At 37.2% G+C, this 24,139-nt stretch overlaps 1 protein-coding gene across 1 annotated transcript in view; it reads right to left on the bottom strand.

The window, feature by feature from the left end:
- The window catches only part of LOC149208645 (MUS308 and mammalian DNA polymerase-like protein), a 358,336-nt gene that overhangs the window by 110,101 nt on the left and 224,096 nt on the right, over positions 1 to 24,139 (bottom strand). The window contains exons 16-17 of the mRNA XM_089396147.1: positions 17,998 to 18,216; positions 17,692 to 17,809 (exon numbers count right to left, since the gene is read on the bottom strand). Coding sequence (XP_089252273.1) covers positions 17,692 to 17,809; positions 17,998 to 18,216 — 337 coding nt within the window. The remainder of the gene's footprint in view (positions 1 to 17,691; positions 17,810 to 17,997; positions 18,217 to 24,139) is intronic.

The following is a 24,139-nucleotide window of genomic DNA, read 5'->3' as shown; positions in this document are numbered from 1 at the left end:
GGAGTCAAAGAAGATGGCTTAACTGGACTTGGTTTCTTCACAAAGGATGGTTTAACAGAGCAAGGTAGTCAAACAGGGAACAATTAGAGACTGAAAGATGGAATGGGCTTAAAGGGTTAAAGGGCAACTAAGAATCCTTTAACATACTTTAAAAGAGCAGAATATGACTAACCATCAGTAAAGAGCAATTAAGAATTCTTTACTAAATGATTAAGATGAATAAACTAGGAAACATGAGCAATCAAGAATTCACTGTTTATACTAGTTCAGAAGAAAACATTGAGAATAATAACGATTGAAAACAGAGTGCAATTAAGCAAATTCTGAGTTATTCTTTTTCGTTTATCATTCAGATGTGAAACATAGATGATATTTTAAACAAGGAAAACTTTAAAACACGAGGTATAGATGAACTTATTGATCCGGTGTTTGGTTCAAGAATTTTGAGAAAAGTCCTTAGCTCCAATTCTTCATCCAGCAAGCCACAAAGTTGGTCCAAACAGCACTTTATTCCAAAATAGTCAATATTACAGCAATGTCTAAGAATCCACACTCAATCATAGTTTTTAAAACCGTTTTGAAAAACCGGTAACCGGTCAAACCGGCCGGTTAGATAGCTGGCCGGTCCGAACCGGCCAAAAAACCCGGTCCAACCTTGCATTTCGCCATATTTGAGGCCCTAACCGGTGAAAACCGGCCGGTTTAGGACAAAACCGGCCGGTTTGTATCAAACCGGCCGGTTTTGTCCTAAACCGGCCGGTTTTAGGCACGCCCAGTGAAACATGCAAAAAGGTGGATTTTGACTGTGGTTTAGGGGTTTGGGGGGGGGAAGTAAAGGTGTTTTCCCTCCAAAAGGCTATATAAATGAATGTAAGGGTATATAAATGAATGTAGGCTGTTTGAAAATAGAACCAGCCCAAAACACCATAGAACCAAGAAATTTTAGCTGTGATTGTTGGCTTAAACAGAAAGAAAGATATGGTGCACCTTAGAAGAGCAGCAAAAGAATACTTGTAGATTCCACCAGTACCCATAACTGTATAGACATCAACTAAGCTAAGCAACTGAACCTAATTGTGTACCCCACTCCATAGTTAAAATCATTGATCGATAAAAGGTCAAGACAGTAAAAAGATTCCATAAAGTCATGGTTCAAATACAAGAATTGGAACATTTAACACAACTCTATGCTCTTCAGCTCAATGAGATGGGTAGGGTACTAGGAGTTGAATAGTTGATGCAGTGGGGTGCTTATAACATTAACCTTGAAGAATAGTTCAAGTAATTTCACTGGAAAAGACAACATTATGAACTATATGGGTTGAAAGTTCCCATCACAAATGATCTACAACTAATAGAAAGGGGGCAAGAAACACAGACAAACATATAACCACAAAGAAAGTATGTTACCATGGATTATCAAGGTTTCACATTGAATAACTAGGCCAAAAGACTTTAGAATATGATGTGCACACTGCAAAGGAACCTCACCATCACTCAAATCAAGAACTGAGTCAAACTCCCACAACCAAATAAAGATGATGCTACCAAGAAAGCATGCTCAGCAAGAGAAAATCTCATTTACTATGCTTTGAGAACAAAACATTCTTAAGAGGGTGGCAATGTAGTAGGAACAGTACTAATTATGCCAATGAAAGGTCAAAGGCCACGCCGCCACACACCTCGTGACCAATCACTGTATATCTATACACAGTCAAGAGGCCCAATGTTGATATCATTCTTAATAAATTCTTATCAATCAATCATTATCCAGTATTTTAATTTACAATTGCAGATATACTCTATCAATCTTAGTAATAAACATGGACTATTTATTCCAGTCTCCATCCATGAGGTGGTTATGGGACCCCACATCAGTGCTTACAGCAACCTTAGTCACCTAAACTAATTTAAAATAATGGTCAGCTCTTAAACCATAGCAATACAAGTAATGACGGTGCAAAAAGGCGGATTTTGACTGTGGTTTAGGGGTTTTGGGGGGGAAGTAAAGGTGTTTTGATATATTCACCTTTACATGGTATATAAATGAGCAAACTTTGCATATTTTGTCTCTATTGGCTTGGAATCATGGTTTTACATCTTAAAAATAGTTGTTTCATTAAAAATTAATTATTTAATGTATTTTTTTAAAACCGGTTCGTTTAGACCAAACCAGTCCCGGTTAGACCGGTTCCGGTCGGTAAACCGGTTCATTAGGTGGACCGGTCCGGTCACCGGTTCCGGTTTTAAAAACACTGCACTCAATACTCCAATTGAAGGGGTATTTGTACAAAAAATCTTTACAAAAATATCTCATAACAAAGTGAGATATATTCTAGTGATGACTAATTATTTTTACAGAAAAATAGACACTTAGTCTCGAAGATAGGAGAAAGGTGAACTGATGTTGTGCTGTTCCTTTTCTCGCTGAATGTGCTGGAGGCAGGCCCTTTTATTTGGCTTGCTTCTATCCTCTTTAGTAACTCTGTGTTGGTTGCCTTGTTTTGACCAATGCTTTTCACCTGTTTTGATACACTTCGACCTGTTTGACCCCTCTTCATCTTTGTTCATCTTGCTATGGTAAAAGCCCAAAATTTACATTTTACCAAAAGTAAATTTACAAAATTTTCAATATGTCTTCCCACCATTTTTGCTCTGGCAATCTGTGTTTCTGAAGTTTCCTCAGAGTCTCATCAGTTTCTGTATATCTGAAAAAATTAGGCTGGAGTTGAAACAAGTGTTTTACCTCATGTTCAATATAAAATAAGTTCTCCAAGCTATCATAGAGAACTCGGCCTGTGGGAAGTGTTTTTATTCCTGATGCACTTGTTGATGAACTAGCTTGATCTCCAACATACTTATTCAATTTATCTATATAATCAATGTGCTTCATTAACCTGTCATTGATGACCAAAGGACTTGGTAGCCCTTTATTCTGCAAAACTGTGAACTTCTCCATAAAAGAATTAATTTCCACCTGCATATCTTGGCATCTTCTCTCTAGGTTCTGCATTAAAGTCCTCTTGGTTAGCACCCTTTTGATTTCCAGGATAGTGTCTGTCCTGTCTGGCATGCCAAGTGCTTCCAGTTGTTCCCTATTTTTGGTATTCAAAAAATGTATAAGCCTGTTGGCTTGTTCAGGCATCTGTCCTAACAAAGCTCTTGTCATTTGAATTTCTCCATGTGTTGCTTTTACTAAATCGATCTGTTCATAAATCACTTGGATAGATGCCCATACATCATTTATAGATTGAATGATGTTGGCCCAAAGGATTTTCTTGATCTCTCCCAGAGGTTTGTCAAAAGTGAGATCCTTTTCTAATGCTTTAATTTTATTCTCTAATGCTTTAATCTCCCTTGTCTTTTCTGCAACACTTATTTTGGAGGCATCATACTTCTTTTCTATCTTAGTCAATTGTTCTTTTGCCTGTTTTAGTTCTGACACTTGTAATTTCAATTCTTCCATGGCCTTTATTAATTCTTTTGTGCTTAAATTAGCACTGCTGCTTGATGTTGTTCCTGTTGTTGATGTACCTGTGATTACCTCTGTTGTGGCTGTTGGGACATTTGGAGCTAATGTTGTTCCAAGTGTGGAGGGGACTGCAGTTGAGATTATGGGGATTACCTCGGGAGGCTGGGAGGTCGACTCTCCCTGCTTTTCCTTCAGTGCTTTCTCTAATGCCTGCTCTGTATCATTCAATCTTTCATTAAGTTTCAGGAGCAGGTCCATCATATCTTCTTCTGATTTCTGTTGTATAACTTCTGTTGTCTGAGGATGCCTTGAAGGAGGTAGCTTCAGCTGTTTCCTCAGGGCAGCAATGTCCTCTTCTTTCTTCTTGATCAGAGCCTATATGCCTTTAGCATCTTTGGGATCATGTCCCAATCCAATGATGATCTCTTCTAATGATTTTATTCTGTTATCCTTGGCTAGGGAAGAGGCTTTTTCCAAGTGAAGTTGAGCAGTTGTATTATCCAAGGAATTTTGTAACTTGTGGGCCATCATTGCTTTGTCAGTCAGTGTGGAATAGACCATTTCCCAGTCTGCTTATGAAGTTCAATTTGGTCCATAGGATGAATATCTTTGGCTAAGACCTCCAAATTTGTTATGATGTAATCTGCTGCTGACTGGGGTTGTTGCACCTTTGGCTTAAAATAACTCATTAACATTTTGTCTTCTTTAATATCATAAGCTGACATCAATCTCTGCTAGTTTGAGGGAGCCATTTTCAGATATTGATTATAAATTTGAAGCCTTACTGGATCATTCCTAGCTTTTATCTCTGTAAATGTCTTCTTAATGTCTGAGGCCTGTTTGCTTTGTGGCCTAGTGGATGATACTTCTACATTGTGTTGTCTTTCTAGCTCTTGCCTTTGTGAGCTAAGGGATGTTTCTCCCAGTGAAGAAGTTTGTTGGCTAACTGTTCTTTCTTCTCTTAGACTTTCTGTGGTTTCTTCAATGATTTCCTCTTCTGAAAGAGGATTCAGTCTTTGTCTCTTTGCTCCAGATTGTTCTGTAGGTCCACTGATAGGTGTGGTGGTTTCTCTATCCCTCTTTTTGTTTCTTTCCTCATTTAGAGGAGTTTGCAATGCTGAAATTTATGCTGCTTTAGTTTGGGCTAGAAGAATCTGTACATGACTCTGTTCTCTGGTCTTTCCATGCTGATCAGTCATTGTAGGCTGCTCTGTGGTTTCTACTTCTTTTCCTTTGGAAGTTCCTGTAACTGGTATGCTGGTTTCTTGTGCAGGCTGTTGAGAAGTTCCGACAGAAGATGTACCAATTTTTGATTGTTGAGGCAACTTGAATGGTACCTGTCCAAAAGAGTCCAGGTCAAGGGCTTTCTCAAGATTTTTCATAGCAATTTCCATCTTTTCCTGCTCCCTAATCTCTTCTATTAGGGTCCCTTCTACCCAGTCATCCTGATTTGCAAACTATTCAATTTCTGGGATCCTATGATGTATATAAACTGATAGCCTATTTTTTGTCCTTCTGTCACATATGAAACTATTTGGGTCATATGGCACCCAACAAAATTTTTTCTTCAATCTAAGGTGGTCTTCTAAAATCTTTCCAGTTTCTTGCCATGCATCTCTAGAATTGATGACAAAAGGGCCTAACTGGTTCTTGATTCTTAGCTGAGCCTTTTTCTTTGTGCTACAAAAATGGACTAAGTCTGCATTTATAAGCCGTCTAAAATATTCTAGTGCAAATAATCTCATGGGTACATATTTAGATAACTTGAAAGGGCAAAATTCACACCCATACATTCTGATTTCTGTGTGATTTTGATACAGAGACCAGTCACCTATCCTGTACTGTTTAGAGAGCTGCAAAATCTTCTTCATATCACCAATGATCCTAGGAGGGGAAACTCCTATTGATAAAGTGGTTGCTGGATGTACAAACCAGTCAATGAACTCATTAGAAGTATAAGGGGACTCACTGGTATTATGAAAGATGGAACTCCAAAAAATCACAGACCTTCGATTTCCTTTTGAATCCAATTTTTGATGGGGAAAGAAAAGTTGTCTGGCTGATGATACAACAAAAGATGGCATCTAAAAGATGTATATTTGAAGACTCCTTCCCTCTCCAAATTTATGAATTGATGATGGATTTTGTTGGCAATGAAAGTGGCATAGTCATATCTGACAGCAGGGGGTTGTCCTAGAGTAAAGATTGATAGTAAAACTAAGGTGATATCATCAACATATTCACTGGAATTGAATCCCATGATCAAAGATATCATTTCAACAATGAGTCTGCCAGTGTCAGTGAAAAAAGTCTGCAGATAAGGAGGTGGACCTTTAGGCTGGTGCTTTGTAAAGGTCTGAGCAATACGGCTTATTTCTGATGTGGGCAATTGAGATGCTTTTTCAAGTAGATATCCCATGGAAAGAGGAGCAAAGGGCTGAGTGGAGTGGAACTGTATCATTTCATTAATGGACTTAGCAATTATGGGAAAAAGAACAGTTTGGGATGGAGACATAACTGCTCTATGGACAGGGTCATAGTTGGCACAGCAATGATGAATTATTTCTGGGAATACATAGACTGAGAGGAGGAAATACATGGGAAGATTAGATTCCCACAGTCCAAAAATGTCAGACTTGTTTAGACAGCTATCTCTGACTTGGCAGAAGGCCTGAAGATGGTTCCTGTCACCAGATATATCTTTTATTTGGAAATCCTTGTCGGCCAAGGGTAGAAAATCTAAGTCTTTATGGGGTGCATTCATGGGCGTGATATTCAGGGCTATGGGAATTTCCATGTTTGGTTCTTGTGTATTCAAACTGGAATTGGGGCTTTCTGTGGAAAAAATGGACTAAACAACAGTTTTGGGGTCTTTTATGGTAATTACAGACTGTCTTTAACTTGAATTTTGGCTTTCGCTCGTAGAATTCTCGGTGGAAAACTGAAATTGCAAGTTTACAGGGCGAAATGGATAAATACCTAGATTAAGTAGGTACACTGTGTAATTGCAGGTTGAATGACGAACTGCAGAGCACAACGCTGGAGTTTCTTAGCCATGTGGTAGGCTGAAAAGCTGGTGCAGTGGATTTAGTCGTTACTTTGCATGGGAGCTTGGGCACAAAAAACTTCAGCGAAAATGACATTTTATCGTTTATTTAACGAAATTTGGTTTGGCGGGTCTTTTTGCATTTATTAAGCGGATGACGTCAGCGTGATGGGACGTGTTGTCGTTACGCGGAAGGGTGATAAGCGGTTTGGTCGCACCGCTTTTGGAGTCGGGCGGTTTTGAACGGAGGGCGAGCGAATATATGGAGCGGGCGACGCATGGCGGGGGTACGGCGGAAAACTGCCAGGCGATCGCGGGTTAAAGCGAGGTGGGAAGAGTGGTCCCGATATCGTCATCGACCGTCGGATGGGAATGCGATGATCAGACGACTGACGAGCGTTGGAGATGGCGGGGAGTTGTGCAGCGGAGCCCAATATAATTAACACAGATTTTAATCGTATCGGGCGCATTGCGATTGGATAGATAGGTTATTAATTAACCGGGGGTTAATTAATCCCTTTAGTGTGGCAGGGAAAGGTTATTAACAAACTTCGGATAAGTTTGTTAATCCATGTTTTATACTATATAATGGTTATATACCATCGGGGCGGGAATTATATAAAATGTCAAGGTTTTTAATATATTTACATAGTACGGAAAATGGATAAATGATTTCGTTGAGAGTTATATAATAATTGTTAATAAGTTAAAATGAAAAATGTAATGGAAAACGCTAAGCAAAACATTGAAGTATATATTCAAACTTAGGCTAAAGTGGAAAAGGGGTCTTTCAAGCAATATTATGCATTTCCCAAGTAAAATAGGTTCTTTACTTAGAAAAACTTTATGAAATGAAATGAATGATGGATGGATGATTAATGAGTACTTAGGCTTTTAGATCATTGGGCCGAGGGTCCAGTCCCTCCAGAAGTTAGAGAAATACTCTGAGCCCCTTTGACTTTCAAGGACTTTAATACTTAAGGGGGAATTAGTGAAATCTTTAGGGAAAAATGTGAATGGAAGTTAGTTATTTAACCTTGCCTTGCTTGAACTGCATCAAGTGTAATGTATGCCTTGCACTGGTGATAAAAGTAAAGATCAACACATTTAGAAGCATTTTTCATCACAAGTATCATTCTGCAACATCATCTACCTACCCTACCTACTTTAGCCTGACATTTTTTCTTCTTTATTTGGGTGCACTTAGATTGGCAAACCCTTATCACACTTTTTCTTTTACATATGGAAATCTATCTAAATCTAACCTTATTACATCCAAGGGCTCAGATTACACTGTTGAGCTCCTTTTTATTTACTCTATCTATCTACTTATCAACCAAGATTAAACAATTTGGTCAGATTTTATTCTCTATCTCTACAGCACGAAATTGAAAGATGAAAAAGCCAAGTTTAAACAGTTTGACTTTTCATGAATTGTGGCATAAGATTAACAAGTTGCACACAATTACTTATTACAGAAACTAAAATAGTAGTGACATTTAGACTTGCACACTTTCCTGGTCTATTTTTGTTTGGGGTTCATTTCTTCTCATTTTTTTTGACCATTTTATTCTTTTTACCCTTTGATTTTTCTTTTAGGGTATACCCTCTTTACATTTTTTAAATTTTTTGATATTTTGACAATATGGAAAACCTTTGCAACAAGAAAATGTATGAACATATTACAGAGCTCATCAAGTCAATCATGAAATATGACACCTATTGGTATAGGAGCATAACATGCTGATTGACACAATTTTCGAGGTGGAGTTCAAGCACGGAAATCGAGCTAAGTTGCAATTTGTGGTTGCTGGTATTTTTACTGTGTATTTCAGTTTCTCTGTAAAAACATTTTCAGAAATAAATAAGAGCTCTCAAACTGATTTTCCCCAAGAGTTGTAGGGGGTTTTCCCACGGTCACAGTGACCAAAAATCACTGTGTTATTTTCTATGTGTCGCTATCATAATTTTGTTGTGTTTTATTTCTGCAATTTCTGCAGTTGTGAAATCTCTAAATTTGTGTTTTCAGAAAAATATTGTCATTTCCAGATTTTAGAATTTTTATCATGCTTGGATTTAAAACTAAATGCATAGAGTGATAAGGAAAACTGATAACCGGAGTGAGGGTTGAAATTTCTTCAGATTCCACACCCTACGGGGAATTGTAATAAGTGATACAAGTAATGATGAGTTTTGAGTCTGTAATAGGCCTAGGATGTTGGGACTCGATCAGCAAATGAGTACACCTTGGGGTATTTTTTTATCTGGTTAATTATCCCTTTTTTTCAGAGGCAGATAATTTTATGGGTTTTTCACTCATTTTTTACCCCAAAGTCGAGGTGACGGTTTGAAGGTTGAGCCCCTAACACATCTTAGTGTCTAAAGTCGACGTATATTACTTTCCTAGATCAAAACAAAATATTTCGTGGAATTTGGTTAGGTCTAAGTAGTCATTTTTTAAATTTTTAGATTTTCCGCACTACGAAAATCGCTAATAAAATTGTATTTGTAAAGTAATAAGTAATGTCTAGAGAAGTTGTATACGGTATGAGTAATGAAATTTGCACCTCTCACCCTTAATGTTCTACTATGACACACTGAGGGGTTAAAAATGTGTTTTGAACCCTCAAAACCCTCTTTTCCTAAGTTAGCGGGAAATCTGGCAATTAATTTGAGCAAAAAATTAAATAAATGGAGAAAAATAAATATCCACACATGCTAAATGTTGTGGAAATGAGGTGGAAAATTATGGGGGAGTTAAAGTGAACTCCCAAGGTGATGTGGACTCCTAAAATCAAGGAAAGGGCATGTGCTCAAATAAAATCGAATTTATAGCATTAAATGAGAAAGTTGTTTAGTTGAAAATTCGAATTTGTGAAGTTGATGCACATTTGAGAGGATTGGGTAAATATTTGGTGGAGATTTTTGTGGGAAATTGTCCCCACATGGATTACCACCCATATACACTTGTCATTCCATTATAAAATTCGAATTTGGCACATAAAGGAAGAAGAAAATGATGTCCACTTGCCAGAATTCAATTTTTACACTTGTCAATGGAGCTCCATTCAATAAATTCGAATTTCTCTCTTGGATTGTCACCTCATGCCACTTGTTTAATCACTTCTACATTGTGATTGGCTCTCATAGTTCTATATAATAGAGCCTTGTGTTCTCATTTGTATATATTGTTACTAGCTACTATGTTTGCCGAAGCACTACTGCCTTGTACACTTTCAAAAATATCAATGAAGACTTTGGGGTTTCATTCATGAGGTTTTCCTCATTTTCGAGTGGAATGAATTGTTTATCATTGATATAATTCATTTTACTCATGCTTTGATCAAATTTGTTTTCATATGCTCTTGTAGATTTGTTAATGTAGAACTATCTTGCATTGACATTTGGTTTAGAAGTATGCTCTAGGTATAGAATGCTCTAGTTGGTTTTAAATAAATCTCTAGAGTTTCTTGATTGAAGTTTTGTAGAGGGACCATCTTGTTGGGATCACAGAATCAAGCGTGAGGGGAAGTCTTTGGAGAGACCAACCCACTCTTGATACATTCTTAAAGGAGCTCGCTCTTGTTCTTTGAGCCTTCATAGTCTTATCTTACAAAGTGGCTTTGCAAGGGTTTTTGAAACATAGCTTGTACACAAACCGAGTACTTCTAAATTTAAATCTCTTTTAAAACACATTGTACTTCATTTCTTTCATTTGTTATCTAAGAGCTTGAAGATGGCTAAGCAAAGACGAGAGTTTACTCCCACTCTTTAGCTTAGCCTTTTGTAAATTATAATTGTACATATCCATTTTATCTTGTTGATTTCATCACTAATACTTATTTTGTGGTCATTGTTTAGATTGTTTGCTAACTCTTGTGTGGCAGATGTTGAAGAGCAACCTCCCATAACATCTAACAAGTGTTTGCAGGACCTTTGGCAAATGTTGGGGGTTCGATTTCCAAGGATGCCATGAGCCCTCTTGAGGCTTTTTTTTGCCAAAGTCGAGTTCACTAGAGGGCTGCCCATTTTCCTCTCTAAGCTGTTGGCATTTGGAGGAAACTCACACCTTGTTTCCCTTGCATAAGTTTTGTGAGATCTTGTCACTACTTTCTCAAGAAAGGAGGTCTAGTGTCCAAGTTTCAAGCAATTATTGTGAGGACTATCCTTGAAGTTTAGTTGAGGACTTTCAAGGGACCTCTTCTCATTGTAATATTAATAAAGATCTAATTTGCTTGTGGGACCTTGGAATTTCTCCCATGGTATCCTATCTCCCCATTTAGAGGGAGGCTTCTCTTGGGTGGATTGACATTTGTATGGTTTAAGCTTTCATACTTCATTCACTTACATGCATGCTTTAATTAGGAATTAACACAACCTCATTATCACATTTCATTAAGTTAAAGTTTGTTACAATTTCATTTGAGCTTTGCATTCTCTATCTCATTGTCGCTTGAAGATACAAGCTTACACTTTACTTTTGGCAATTCATCCTTTACATGCAAGCATTTTATATTCTTAACAAACTTTGATTCATTTCCATTTACCTTGGTAAATTGTTTCATGAGCACTTGAATACATGGTTCATTTTTACGCTACATTGTTATCTTGAACATTGGAGCAATTTATTGTCATTGTCTATTTGAAACAAATTTTACTTTCAAGCAAAATACTTGTATCATTTTAATTCATTGATGAGACACATGCAACACTTGTAAGCTAATTTTATTCCTCCAATTGAAGTTATAATTGCAACTTATGTTGAACAATATTTCAATTTCAAGCATTGCAAATCAATCTCTTTGAAGCATTTGCATGTAGCATTATTTTATTTTGGGAAAAAGACTTACATGCATTTCATCTAGGGATCCTCTACTCCCTCCAACATAAGTTGGTTGAAGTAGACATATTAGGGATCCTCTACTCCTTTATTGACTCACTGTGAGATCCATATCTTTGGGTGATGGTGATGTCTGAGGATTGAAGAGTTAAATTGTAATCTTGTTGTAGAGATAATTAATAAAACTAACCAAGAGCATTGTCCATTACATTTACTTTACTTGTCTCTTGATTGTTTGAGTTTTCATATGCAAAGTCTATTCCAAAAGCAAGTATTGTAATCCTTTCAAACAAGTGCTTTCTTTTCATGCTTCAAGTCTAATTGCATATTGATGTCTTGGTTTAGCACTTCCTTTTTTTTACATTTCCAAGTTAATTACTAATTTTTGGGTTTTGGCAAGATATGTTTCACATGTTTTGATTTATAAAGAGTATTATCTCAAAAACATTTTGTATCTTACATATCTTGTGCTAACAATTTTTGTTTACATTTGAACATTACTTTGCTTTTTCTTTTGAGAGAATTGCATTTTACTTTGAGCAAATATATCTTTAAATTGTTGAGAAAATTCCTTATAAGGCACTGGTTTTATGGTTTTTGTCATATTAATGATTGGCATTGTTATTTCAAGTTGTTCACTTCATATTTGCTCATAAATCCTTAAAAGTAATCCATTTTCACTATAACACTCTCCTAAAAACTCACACCTTTTAACTTAACTTTTCATTAGGGACCACCCCCCTTAGCTAACTTAGGAGATAGCTCAAACGGAGAGAGTCGGGATTAGTGTGACAGCCCCCCACCAACCACACCTTGTGGGGTTGAAGACTTTTCTCACTAACTTGTAGGTAGGTGTAGGTAGCAGGGTCAACAATTCTCAAGTCCATGACTTTGGGTCCAAAACCCACTAGCTTGGGTACTTTGCCCACAAAATAGCTTTTCACCTCACATGTCAAGTATCCAAGACATGTGGGAGTACCTCCCAAGCTACAGCTTTCAACGGCCTTAACCTAGCTGTGTAGGGGTTCGGATAATCCTTCTGTGAAGACCATGATTAGTCTTTCTTCATATATGTCTGTCACCATAACTATGATTCGTTAGAAATTTATGATACAATGTTCATGCAATCTTGTTTGTTTGAGTTGTGCTAGCTCTCTAAAGTGTATGTCCGAGTTCATTTGATCAAATCAATCTGTCAACCTCTGTGTAAAGTCTACGTAAGGATGATGTTCGTATGCCCTAACATAACCAGTTCATGATACCACCATTCATGCGCTTCTCCTTCCAAATTTAATGTGGCAAACTGGATAGCATTTGCTTCTAGAATCTGAAGTATGTGTCCAATTTTTGCACCCAAGCTCTTGCTGAACATTTTCATGATCCATCAAAACAAGGGATAATTTACTTACCTTGCGAAGTAGATCAGAATTCTAATATCCCTTCAGTGTATTTTTGTATTTGATGTTGTTGAATTCTTGGAAAGATATGGCTGCCTATGTATTCTCCTCTAGTGCTATGTATTCCCGAAAATATTGATTGAAGAGTCCATTCTGTTTGTCACTCTTTGGGTTGCTATTGTCTGATTATCTAAAAATTGAAGAAGTAAGGGTTTGCGACTTCTTCCATGAGTTGCCCCATTATCTGCTTGACCAACAGTATTGAAAGAACCAGGGTTATGGCTGCTACTCCCTTCAGTACCAATCCTGTTAACAGCATTTACACCATTATTACCTAAATTGTTTATTTCCTGGACAATGAGTTGTGTCATTTGTTGTTGCCCTTGGGTAGTCTGTTGTACGAGCATATTAGTCATTCATTGCTGCTCCAAAATTATTGCCTACAACAGATCACCAGACTCTTCTCCTACTTGCTCTACTCTGTCTAGCATAGTTGAATGATGAGCGTTCTTTCTTTTCTTATTGTAATGATGCTAGTATCTTCTGGAAGCATACAAGGCTCATGCACTCACAAGCTGGCAGGATGCTCAGCTCTAATACCACTGTAGAGACTTACAGTTTCCAACATATAAGAAAATAAAAAGTTCATGGATATAAATAGCAAATATTTCTTCTCATGTTACACAGTTATTCAACAGCAATGATAAATGTGTAGAAATGATAGAAACCTTGAATAGGGTTGATTGTCCAATTAACCATAGATATAAACAGATTATAATTCAATACTATAGCAAGAACAATAAACCAATCCAGCCAATTCGATTATTTCCCAAACCAATAGTTTACCTTATTCTACAGAACCTGACTAATTTACTAAGGAAGCTCTGTAACAATTCGTAGCCTAAAAGGGCCAAATGTCAATCATGAGTAAGTTGATCTCCATGCTCCTGCCTTGCTGTCATGGAATCTCACTTCCCTGTTACCAACTGCAACCCTAAACTGGCCAAATTTCCTGGGCAGAATGAACTCTAAATCAGCAACCGAGAGATACCACCAAACTGTCCTAGATTCCCATCAAATTATGCTTCAGATGCCACCGAATGACTTCTGAACAGCCACAGCACTGAACTCTGAATGCCACTGGATTGATCTCCGGAAGCTACGAATCTTCACCACAGAGATGCCACATGTCCCACCAACTTTGCCGCAGACTACAAATCTTTCCCACAAAGATGCCACAGAACCCTAGTATTTGAGCTCTAGAGGTGCCCCAAAGTTGTGCTGAGTTTGCCTCAGAGATGCATGATTTACCTCAGAATTTTCCAAGATTTATTATTTGATCAACAAATCCCAGCTCCCACAATTTCCAGACAAACAGTAAGAGAAGATAAGTGAAGAAAGGTTACTAGCTTGGGTGGAATCTTTCACCACTGAATTAGTAGAAGAAAGGGGTCTCATAAGTTAAAACCCTCAGAGCCACTGCTCAAGAAAAAAGATGTATTTGATCCAAATCGATGATGATAATTTATTCCAACTTCTCCTCTATTTATAGATTTCATGGGCTTCCAAATGTGAGGGGTTGTGGATGCAACCCCCAATTTTGGGTTTTTTGCCCCAGTTGACCCAACATTTACCTAATGTTGCCCCAACAATGCAAAAAATTGGGTTTTACCCCTTTATCAAGATTATAGCCTACTGGGTTGGATAGGCTATTTTGTCGTTCCTTAGCCAATCAATTGGGAGAAGACATTACACACAGGTAGAAGGCTACACTGTTGGGAAGCCTCGCTCAGTAATGCCTCTTCGCCAACACACAACAAAAATGGGACAATCATACAGCAAAACTGGACTTATGATATGACGACAAACTCTTAAGGTGATGCTGCCATGTGAGATCCCATTGACCAGGAATTCCCATCCACTCCCCCAATGCTCTCTGAGAGACACAGATCCAGATTCCATCTCCAACAGTTTAAATCAGAGCTTGCTCCACACAGCTCAAACAGGTAACAATCTCAGTTTGCAGAAAGAAATGTTTTACTGGGCCCATATCCAAGTTTCTATGCCGCAAAATCTACCTAGATCTCCTTAAAACAATCAATCAAATGAGCATTGGCATCTCTACATATGCTTACCTTCTAACCTCAAAATTCAAAATGACAAACTCAGAGCAACATAGTCAAAGAGACTGACTTAGCAACAGAATATTTTTTTCCCAGCGTGAGAAATGATGGGCTTCAAAGAAGAAGGCAGAAATGACAAAACAAGTAAAGATAGGATTACGGATTTCTCAGGAAAATTTATTCAGAAGACATCCAACAGTTACTAGCTATAAGGAAAACACTTGCAACCTCTCCTCTGCTTTTACATGATGTATTTCTTATTTATTTTTCTGGGTGGACAGTTTTGTAAGATCTTCACCTGCAGACCTTAAGATGCATAGAATTTTAGGTAGCACACACTGGAGCATCTTTGCCTCATTTATTAATCTTTCTTGTAAGAGGATGAGATCTTCTTCTCTTCTAAGTGCTGTAATTTCCATTTCTCTGACTCCTTTCCAGATCTTCATCTAATATAAAAATACCCTTTACTTCAAACAAAAAAAAAATGCTCATTTGTAAATGATCCCCTAGTCAGTCAAAATCTCACCCAAAACTCTACAGAAGGCACAGTGTAGAGTTTCGATGACTTGGTCAACCAACAGGTGCAGTAAACATTGAATAAAAGTCATAGGCTCTCACCATTGAAAAAGAGAGGCATGATTACTAAAATGCCATTGGTCATTCAACCAGGTCTGATTATAAGATAGTTGTGTATTCCCTTTGGAAATAATGTTACTTCAAAGGGTATAAGTATAAATGGGCATTAAATATAAGTATCGATGGGCATTAAATAAATTCAAAAATAAACTTCAGCAATGATTCTCTCTGGATAATTTTGTATGCAAATAAACCTAAGTTTCAGGAAACGTTGGAGAAAGGTTCGTTTCCGTCCGGAAACGAAACAGAAACGAGGAAACTCGTAACGTACGGCCTGGAAACGCATTTCCGGCCGTACTGGCCTGTTTCTCGAGGAGGAAACGTGGCCAATACAGCCGAAAATGAATTTCCAGGCTGTACAATGGAGTTTACTTTTCTAACTTGACTTTTTCTTGTATTTTTTTTTATTTTTTCGCTTCTAATTTTTTATTGGGCAACTAAAATATCTTTTGGATGCTTCTAGATGCCTCTCAAGTTATAAAAAAAGAGGATTTTTTTGAGTGGGTCAGCCTAATGTTCAAGCCTATATCCCTAGTGTTGATATGCAGTTCATGGTAATTTTTAACATTACCATGAAATGATCCGGGATGTTTGAGAATGGTTTTGCCCTCATTGGATTTCATATGGAGAAAGTAGAATTTTAGATCTCACTCAAAATCCAGCAGACTTGTCTGCTTCTCAGGATTTCAGGGTTGTGGGGATTGCAAGGTTTCCATTGGATTTCGTCATGTACTAGGGTATGGAACTTGTATTTAATCAAGACAACCAAGCCCTCTATGCAGGGGAGACTCCCAATAATCAAGAGCACGTAGGATACTAGGGTATGGAACTTGTATTTAATCAAGAGCACTAAGGTCATTCGACTATGTAGGAGGAGACTCCCAATCAAGCACAAGACAAGAAATTAGAAATTTCTCGTGGCTAATTTTGGATATTGCTATTTTCATTATGTGATCATTCATGAGTAAATGTGATGTAAATTTAGAGACTTATAGTTGATGCACTAACAATTGACAATTTAATCATAATGTAGTAAATTTGAATGTGTCATATATGCTTTACGATTGCACATATTTCTTAAATGTCCTAATATCTATCTATCTATCTATATATATATATATATATATATATATATATATATATATTGCATTTCCCTGTTTCCAAAATTTGGGAGGTCACGTTTCGTACCCGTGCCCTTTTCGGAAACTCATACCCGTTTCCCCGTTTCGTGCAACTTAGAAATAAACATACATCAACAAAGATTTAACTGCAGGCAGCCATAGTTTATATTCTTCCAGCCGCTTTCATTTTGCCTAAAGTAGGAAATCAGAAATTTTTTTCTTGGATGGTTACATTAGGGGAGACTAGGAAAGTAGATAGGACTCTTGTTGGTTTCATGAGTTTTCTCTACAATCCAAAGGGAGGCTGGACAGATAGGCTTAACTGATATCCCAGCTCAAGGAGTTGAGTTGATAATTAAATGGGATGTCAAGGCTATGAAAGGAGAGGCTCTTTGGAAGATGCAACGCAATGCAACCCATATAGCTGGCAAAAAAGGGCCAAGGCCCTATCAGGCTATGTGACTGGATTGGTAGATCCATGGTTAATAAAAACAGAAAAACAAAGAATGCATAATTTCAAATTTCTAGTAAAGTAATTTTCCAGAATAAAAGAAATAATAACCCCAAAAATCATGTAGTTCCAAGCTCCAACTGCCAGGTCTATGAAAGAACAAGCTCATTGGTCGATTTTTTATCACCAACAAATACAAAATGCTGAAGGTGGCATGAAAGGCTCTTTTCGGCTTTCTAAAACAGTTGGTAGAACTATTGATAATAATTGAATCAGTAAAACAAAGAATGCATTATTTAGAATTCCCATTTATATACTGTAAAAGATTCAGTAAGTGCACAAAACATCCTGTTCCCAAAATACTTTTCCAATCTCTTCTCACAGCACAAACCAATTTGATCGCCTAGGATTAAACGGAAATCAAATAAATTAATCAACAGAAACCCACAAGAAATATTGAATTGCACATCAACCTATTGGTAGCACCCAGAAACAAGTATTATCAGCATTCAAGGCAACATGTATCATCCATTCTACATCTAGAATGTCAGTAACTTATGTATTCAGGCATGTCAAATGAAATTGCTTTTGTTTTCCAAAATTACCTTCAGCTGCCCATGAAGATGCCTCAAAAAGAGCCTTTACAAGTTCCGGAAGAGATGCTTCAGCAACTGCTTGAGGAGTACGCAGACCAGCCTTATAAAGTGCTCTAGCCCTTGCTCCCTGCCCAAAAACCAAACAGAGAAGCTATACTCTTATTTGTTCAAAGTGTTCTATCCAATACAAATCACTAGTCTATTGAAGTTTTGAACACTGAAGCTCTTTGACATGGTCTCACATGATCTGTAAAAAAAAAAAAAATGATTTTCCTTCTATAAAGCAAACAAAGAGATACAGCATTCAAGTAGTACCTTTACAAATGGAATTGAAGTAAGCTCAGCAATCTCTGCTCTTACACCAAAGGAAACACGGTTTTGAAATTTTGAAACCAATCCTTCCAGATCATGCCATCCAAGTCTCTCACAAAAAGCAGAAACCATAGAGGCAAATCTTCCAGCATTTTCTTGTAGAGACTGTACCATGCCTCTTGGTACTTTGAAAGCTTCACAAACATCTGTAAGAGGTACTTCCTGCAGCTCCAATACATAACCAATAATACAATCACTGACAAGAAAACTAATGAGGATAAGAACATTGAAAATGGAACTAAACTTAAGGAAGAACAAAATATGCACCCATCCGATGACATGTAGATATGCATCATATAGACTTCTCTTATTACAATTTCCCATGGTTTGGACCAGAAGAGACCAGAAAGGCCAAGGCACACAAATTCACATCTTCCTAAATCAATCTGCTCCTCTCTCAGAAAAATGCAATCAATCAAGCCAGTTTTTCCAATAAATTTACTCTGTGTATTGTTACAAACACAAATCCAGAATTTGTGACAAACTTCCATCTCAAGCAATGCAGTCATTTATGAAGGAGTAAAAATGTGTATCTAATGAATCTAAGGGTCTTTCTACTAGGCGTATCATTCTACACCTTATGAAGTGCATTCAAAACCCACACCTTAATCAGCTTGTTCACCAAATTACTGTGATGGAAAGTACAGAACTCATAAGACAGCTATCACAGCTTCTAGTTGGATGCAAGATTCAACCCAGCACTTTTTCCTGATGTTCACTGGTTTCCTCAGTAGCCAGGAAATAACAAAATTAGTGCACACATATAATAATTACAAATACCTACATTACAAACAGATACACAATTCCCAAACTAAATGATCTTATTTGTCAACTCCAAGGCGCTAAGTAGTTCACAAAGACTCATTTGACTTTTAGTTATCTGGTTTTCAACTTTACTCAGAGCCCTACAATGCATCAAAAAAAACCTTCAAGAATAAACTTGTGCTCTAGAAGTTGAGAGTCATGTCCCTAGGGATTATTGACACACCACTAACCTTCACACAACCATTCAAGAACATCCTCAGTAGTTCACAAAGACTCATTTGACTTTTAGTTATCTGCTTTTCAACTTTACTCAGAACCTTACAATGCATCAAAAAAAACCTTCAACAATAAACTTGTGTTCTAAAACTCGAGAGTCATGCCCCTAGGGATTATTGATACTCCACTAACCTTCACACAACCTCAACCTTATCTTTGAAAACTAGTCGTTGTGTATCTGAAGGATATCTTCATATTCAGTCATACCCAAGATGACAACATGCAGCCAACTAATATTTGAACAAATGTTCCTTTGAACATAAGTCTATCTTGTATTTTGGTTCTGCAATTGACTCCCAAGCAATAAATGTGGACCATGGAAGACCATACATACTATAGAGTTGCCCATTCCCACAATTGTAGAACAGGAAAAGCATTTAGATGGTATCAAATTGTACAAAAAATAAATTAAGCATTGCTAATATTCTACATGGGCTAGGTAAAGGCCACAGGCCCTATTACCACACAATCTAGCAGGGCACTAGGAGGGGAAACCTAAGGGACAACTACTAAACTGAGTCACAACAATGGGATAATGACCCACTGTCACCTCAGTCAATGTCCCCTGCTCTTTATGCACTTTCACCAATGGGAAGAGTCCTGGTAGGTAGGAAATCACTTGAAATGGATATGTCAATAACTAGGGACTGAGTGATTTCGCAAAGCCCATTCAAGCAGAGACACAATAAAGGCTTGATGCTTCAAAGAAGCTAACACGCTCTCAAAGAAAGACCTTGGGGAGAGAAAATCAAGACCTATGGTTCGAGATATGCAATGGTAATACATATTCCTAGGGTCAAGACTAAAAGGCTCTTAACTCTCTTTGAAAGACCTAAGGAAGGCTTGCACTAGACCTAGGGTTTTATGAATAAGTGTGGGAAGAAATACTTCCAAGGTTGGTCAAGGCAAGGAGAAAAAGGGCTTCCTATGATTTATTCCAACAACTACTAAGCTATAACAACCCTCAAAGAAGTCTCAAAGCTGAGAAAGAAAGACCTAGGTTTTCCCTCTTGGAATGGTATCTAGGGCAACAAGTTTTATGGATGAAACTTGGGTAGATGCCCACCAAACGTGGAGCATAGGTAGCCTAGACCCTAAGCTTGATGTGTGGATCCTCAAATTCCCGAAAAATTAAGTCCTAAAATTTAGCTGTAAACCCTATATTTTGTGGTAGAGAAACCAGTACGCAAGAATATAATCATGTAAACCTTGTATGTAGGTGTAATAAGTAGATGTATTATTGAATAAAATCTGAATGGCAATCACAATCCTCCGTGGTGGTGTCCCTATATAAGCATTGATTGGCCACGAAGATGAGTGGTCACACCTTTTAACCTTTGCCCATTAATAATTAATGGGGCATTAATTAATTTAATTATTTAACTTATTACTAATATTATTATTTTAAGATTATTTATCAATTGATATTCTTTATGAATATTTTAGTCATAACATTGCCACCCCCTTTAGAGATGCTTTGTCCTCAAAGCATAACAAGAAGGGTTTTCTCTAATTGAACACGTTGCTATGGAATGGCATCTTTACTTTGACCTTGTATGTGCCTGATGAAGTCCTCACATGTATTTGTACCTTCCTTGAAGCTAGAAGGTACAAATTTATAATGTCGTCCTTGCCAATTAAACTCCATGAACTGTTCTTCAAGGTTTGTAGTATAGCTTCCTAGTTGTATTAACCATTATGCCCCTAAAACTATATCCATTTCTTTAAGTGGTAGGGCAAATAGATCTGTTTGTAGCTCTATTTCTTGTATCTGAATTGAAACCTTATGGCATTCTCCTGTCTCTTCGAACTTTTGCCCAGTAGCGACAGACATGGTCAAGTCCTTGATTGGGCATATACAAAGATTAAGCTATTTAGCAAGATCAATGTTTATAAAATTGTGAGTACTTCCAGAATCTACAAGTATATTGACATTTTTGCCTCTTATGAGCACATTAAGCTTCAGGGTTTTAGGGTGTACTCTCCTTGTCATGTTTGTTGGTAGAGTAGTAGGCTTAATATTCTTTCGTCTTGAAGACTGGTTTCTCTGCTTCCGAAGATGTGGTGGAACGTATTTCGCATTGCGCAATGACTTGTTGTTTTTGACTTTTTGAAGAATTGCAATCGATATTTTGTTGGACACATGAAATAATCTCAATTCTGCACGGACATATTCCTTGAGTCCACTTTTATACATTTTAAGTAATTGTTCATTAGTAAATTCTCTTTGTCTTGTAGCCAGTTGTTACCATTCATGGGTGTATTCACTTATAGACCCTTTTTACTTGAGATGAACAATTTTTTCATAAACATCATCTTCTTCTTCATCGTAGAATCTTTTTAGCAGGGCATCCACGAAGGTCTTCCAATCAAAGGAATGGGCATCACATTTGCTATACCACCATAGGAACCAATCACATGCCACTGCTTCCAAATTGTTGGATTGTCATCATGATCTTTTCTCATTCGCCTATTGGCGGGCTTGATTCAAAAACTGTTTCCACTTTATTAACCCAGACAATAGTGTCTTTATGGTCTTTTCCATCGTATTTTGGGAGCTCTTTTTTAATCCATTGATAGTCTCGTTTTGGAAATTTAGTGTAATATTGGCTACCTAAAAAGCATATATCAGGCGGATCAGTAGGTTCATGCACAATCCTACCTTGCGGCCTAGATTCTGGTCCTTGAATAGTTTGGATTGTTAGCATGTCAACCTTCCTCCATTAATTGATTAAGTCGTTCGTTATGGTCATCAAGTCTTTTGGTGGTTTCCTCAACCTTTCCGTCTCTTTGTAATATCTTTTCCATCATTAATGTTAACTTCTTTTGGCCCTCATTAAATTTTGTCTACGCTTTTTCTAAATTGCCAAGACGATATCGCACGCCATTGATGTCGTCTCTACAACAACTAATGTCGGCTTGTAGTTCTTCATTATTCACCATTTTGCCTTTTTTCTTGGTGGAACCAGTTTTTTCTTTTTTTATTAAATAATAATAATTTTTTTAAATTTTATATAAAATATAATAATAAATATATATAATTATGTAATTAAATTATATTGTTAATTAATTATATAATTAAATTGTATGATTATTAAATAACTATATAAAATATTTTATATAATTAATTAAATTATTTAATTAGATAATTGTTTAACTTATAATTTAATTAACTTTATAGCCCCAAGGAATAGCTTAGTTGGTAAAGTTCATGTTTCTAGGTACCTCGCCTATCAAGAGGTCACAAGGTCAAATCTCCTTGACGCCCTTGAGGTTAGGCCTTACTAGTTTGGCCAACGAGTAGATTTCTTCGGGTTGATCTACCTGGATTTTTCTGTGGATGTAGCAGCCAAACAGTGTCTATAAACCACCCTAAAAAAAAACTTAATTAACTTTAGATATATATATATATATATATATAATGTTTCCACTATTAATCACAATGGAACGTCGGGTCAACGAATGGTGACGATGGTGAAGAGACAACAAAAAGCAGTCGAGAAGGATTGTCGGGGAAAACAAGCGAAGGATAGCCGAATGGTAGGCGGGTGGCTCAAGCACGATGCGGTTTGGACTGAACAATGGTCGGAGAACCTGGAGACAAGGGTCAGGATGTCGAGGTGTTTGACGGCAGGGGAATTATGGGACAGAGATTGTCGGCGACATGATAACAGTGGTAGTGGATTGAATACACGACGAGAGTCATTGTAGCAAAGGTGGCCAAGGTACAGAACACGGTCGTGAGGGAATCGATGGTGAGAACCCGCGCAGCAAGGATCAGAGTGTCATTGAAGGAATGGGTGTCAGGGGACAATGGTTGGTTGGAGGGATCGTGGGCAAGGAAAAAGAGAACGGTGGATATGGTAGACAGGGACAATGCAGCCACAGCGAGCAAGGAGAACAACGAGAGTGGTGGTTCACAAACAGCAGTGGACAAGAACGTGGCTCTGATACCACTGTGGTAGAGAAAACCAGTATGCAAGAATGTAGTTGTGTAAACCTTGTATGTAGGTGTAATAAGTAGTTGTATTATTGAATAATATATGAATGGCGATTACAATCCTTCGTCGCAATGTGCCTATATCGGCATTGACTAGGCACAAAGTTGAGTGGTCAGACCTTTTGACCTTTCCCCTTCCATAATTAATGGGGCATTAATTTATTTAATTATTTAATTTATTATTAATATCATTATTTTAATATTATTTATTAATTGATATTTTTATGAATATTTTATTCATAATAGATTTTCGCCCTACCTTTAGGGGACTAAAATTTAGGAGGAGAAAATATGGAGAAAAGAAGAATTGATCACCAAATTTTTTGGACTAGTGCCTAGTCCTTTGGGCTATGGAGTCTTGATGATTTAAGATTGGCCAAAACTGTCCTTAAGGAGGCTAAAGATTGATGCCCAAGCACCCAACCTTTAACAATCACCCACTCAAGATTTATGGAGTTTTATGGAAGAAAGACAAAATTTCATCCACTAGGAACATTCATCATTTGTCATACATTGAGTAACATATGCAATTCCCATCTAAGAAGCTTTCCAAAAATGATTTTCAACAATTAGGGCACAATAACATTAACCTAGTTGCAACAAATTCCATATATTAGACATAATTCCAATAAAATATTCAACAAGCACTTTCAAGATGACAATATGATATATCCATCCACAAATCATGAGAGCTCCAAAGAAGATCAAGAATTTCAGCTCCAAATGTCAAAAGGCATCGAAGAATCTCCAATAGTCTACAAAGAAAAAGTGTGACTTCTTTTATGGGAGAAGAATCCATGTGATGATGATGCTCTCTCACATTGAGAGAGAGTTCTATTTATATGAGACCTTTAGAGGTCGAATTCCTATTCTAAAGCCCCTAACATTATTTTAATGTGCAAAAATAAGGACAAGCCCACCAAGTAGCTCCATAATTTATAAATAAACCATCCAATAGTAGGCTGAAAGGATGACATCATGATGAAGTGAGGCCATTGGAAGGCCACATTGAGTCCTCTAAGTGCCAAAGTGAGAGAGAGGGCT

Source organism: Pinus tabuliformis, chromosome 1_2 (genome assembly GCF_031772625.1).
Source record: "Pinus tabuliformis cultivar Carrire ecotype Pingquan chromosome 1_2, CPIR1, whole genome shotgun sequence".
NCBI lineage: Eukaryota > Viridiplantae > Streptophyta > Pinopsida > Pinales > Pinaceae > Pinus > Pinus tabuliformis.
Note: the sequence above shows the minus strand (reverse complement) of the source record. Positions and strands in the feature narration are given on the sequence as shown.